The sequence below is a fragment of the Peromyscus maniculatus genome, chromosome 7 (assembly GCF_049852395.1).
Source record: "Peromyscus maniculatus bairdii isolate BWxNUB_F1_BW_parent chromosome 7, HU_Pman_BW_mat_3.1, whole genome shotgun sequence".
Classification (NCBI taxonomy): domain Eukaryota; kingdom Metazoa; phylum Chordata; class Mammalia; order Rodentia; family Cricetidae; genus Peromyscus; species Peromyscus maniculatus.
The window spans coordinates 36,595,311-36,596,971 of NC_134858.1; the positions used below are offsets into that span (position 1 = coordinate 36,595,311).

The following is a 1,661-nucleotide window of genomic DNA, read 5'->3' on the forward strand; positions in this document are numbered from 1 at the left end:
GGGCAACTCAAAAGGAGCTCTTCCAGGAGAGGGTGCATCAATTAGTTGTCCATTGATAAAAGGTCAGTTCTGAAAACATACATAAAACTAATATATTAATTCAACAGGTTATATTTAAGAAAATATATACATATTCAAAGATGTACAGGACTATATGCATATACATATATATATATACATATATATGCAATAAAGTTTATTTTTTAAAAAGAGGCCATGAAGTTGAAGGACAGCAGGAAGGTTTAGAGGGAGGAATGGGAAAGGATAAATTGTGATTATATTACAATCTCAAAATTTTTAAAAATACAAATATAGGCTTCACAGAAACTAATATCTACTCAATATCAAGTATGCCACAAATGCCTTTAAAAACCATACAAAATTAGAGCAACTTCTTCCAGCTAACAGAGATAAAAGTGTAAAGAGAGATTGTGACCTAAAGCTTATTCCCCAGCAGTGTGCATTCCTTGTGTCAACACCCTTCTCAAAGCCACCTTGACCTCCTTGTTTCTCAAGGAGTATATCAAAGGATTAAGGGAAGGGGTAACAATATTATTCAACACTTGAACCACTGAATCCAGCCAAGGACTGGAGGCAGGTCTCAGGTAAATGAGGACCACGGGGCCATAAAAGAGCAGGATGGATGTGAAGTGGGCACTGCAGGTGGAGAAGGCTCTGCGCCTGCCTTCTGAAGAACGGATCTTCAAGATGGAGATAACTATGTGAGAGTACGAGGTGAGAATGAGGAGGAAGCACACCAGTGCAACCAGACCTACATTGATGAAACTCACAGTCTGTGCCACATACGTGTCTCCACAAGCCAGGGGCAACATCACAGGGATGTCACAGAAAAAGTTGTCCACTTCATTGGGTCCACAGTAGGGTAACTTGAAGATTAGAAATGTGAGAACAGATGCATGCAGACAGCTCCCCATCCAGGTGGCCACCGCCATAGAGGCACACACCCATGAGCTCATGATGACCGTGTACCGCAAAGGGTGACAGATAGCTGCAAAGCGGTCATAGGCCATCACAGTGTACAGAAAGCATTCAGCACAGCCCAGGAAATGGTAGAAGAAGAGCTGGGAAGCACAACCCTGGTAAGAGATGGTGTGGCTGTGTCCAGTGAGGTAGAGCATCATCTTTGGGGAACTCACTGAAGGGAAAAATATATCAAGCACTGACAGATTTCCCAAGAAGAAGTACATGGGTGTGTGAAGGTTGGAAGAGGTGAGGATGGCCAGGAGAATGAGAAGGTTTCCTGGAAGAGTGAGCAGATAGAAGGCCAGAAGGAGGACAAAGAGCACCTTTTCCAGCCCAGCTGTATGTGGGAGTCCCATCAGGAAGAATTCAGTTACTGGAGTGCAATTCCTCATTTTCAAGTTTACTTACTCCTGGAAGATGAAAGGATGGACCTACTTAGCTGAACTTCCCCACGAAATTAAAGCCTTTGCAGAACTCACTGGAAACCTTTGTATTGGAAAGAACTTTCAAAATGAGGTTTCATCTAATTCTGTCACTAATTAATATTTGATAGTGAATTAACCATTTATTTATTTTTTAGCTCTTTTCTAAAACTTAAAGAGGTGAACTTGAATTTAGAATTTAACATCAAGTAGACAGTATAGAGCAGTGGTTTTCAACCTTCCTAATGCTGTGAC

General features: G+C 41.4%; 1 protein-coding gene across 1 annotated transcript; it reads right to left on the reverse strand.

The window, feature by feature from the left end:
- Positions 1-443: 443 nt before the first annotated feature.
- LOC102920059 (olfactory receptor 10D3-like) lies at positions 444-1,376 on the reverse strand. Its single transcript, XM_006992585.1, has one exon. It carries the CDS (start codon positions 1,374-1,376, stop codon positions 444-446), a length of 933 nt encoding a protein of 310 aa, XP_006992647.1.
- Between the last annotated feature and the right edge of the window lie 285 nt (positions 1,377-1,661).

Coding starts and splice junctions, on each gene's coding strand:
- LOC102920059 (XM_006992585.1), bottom strand. CDS start 1,376: ATGAGGAATTGCACTCCAGTAACTGAATTCTTCCTGATGGGACTCCCA.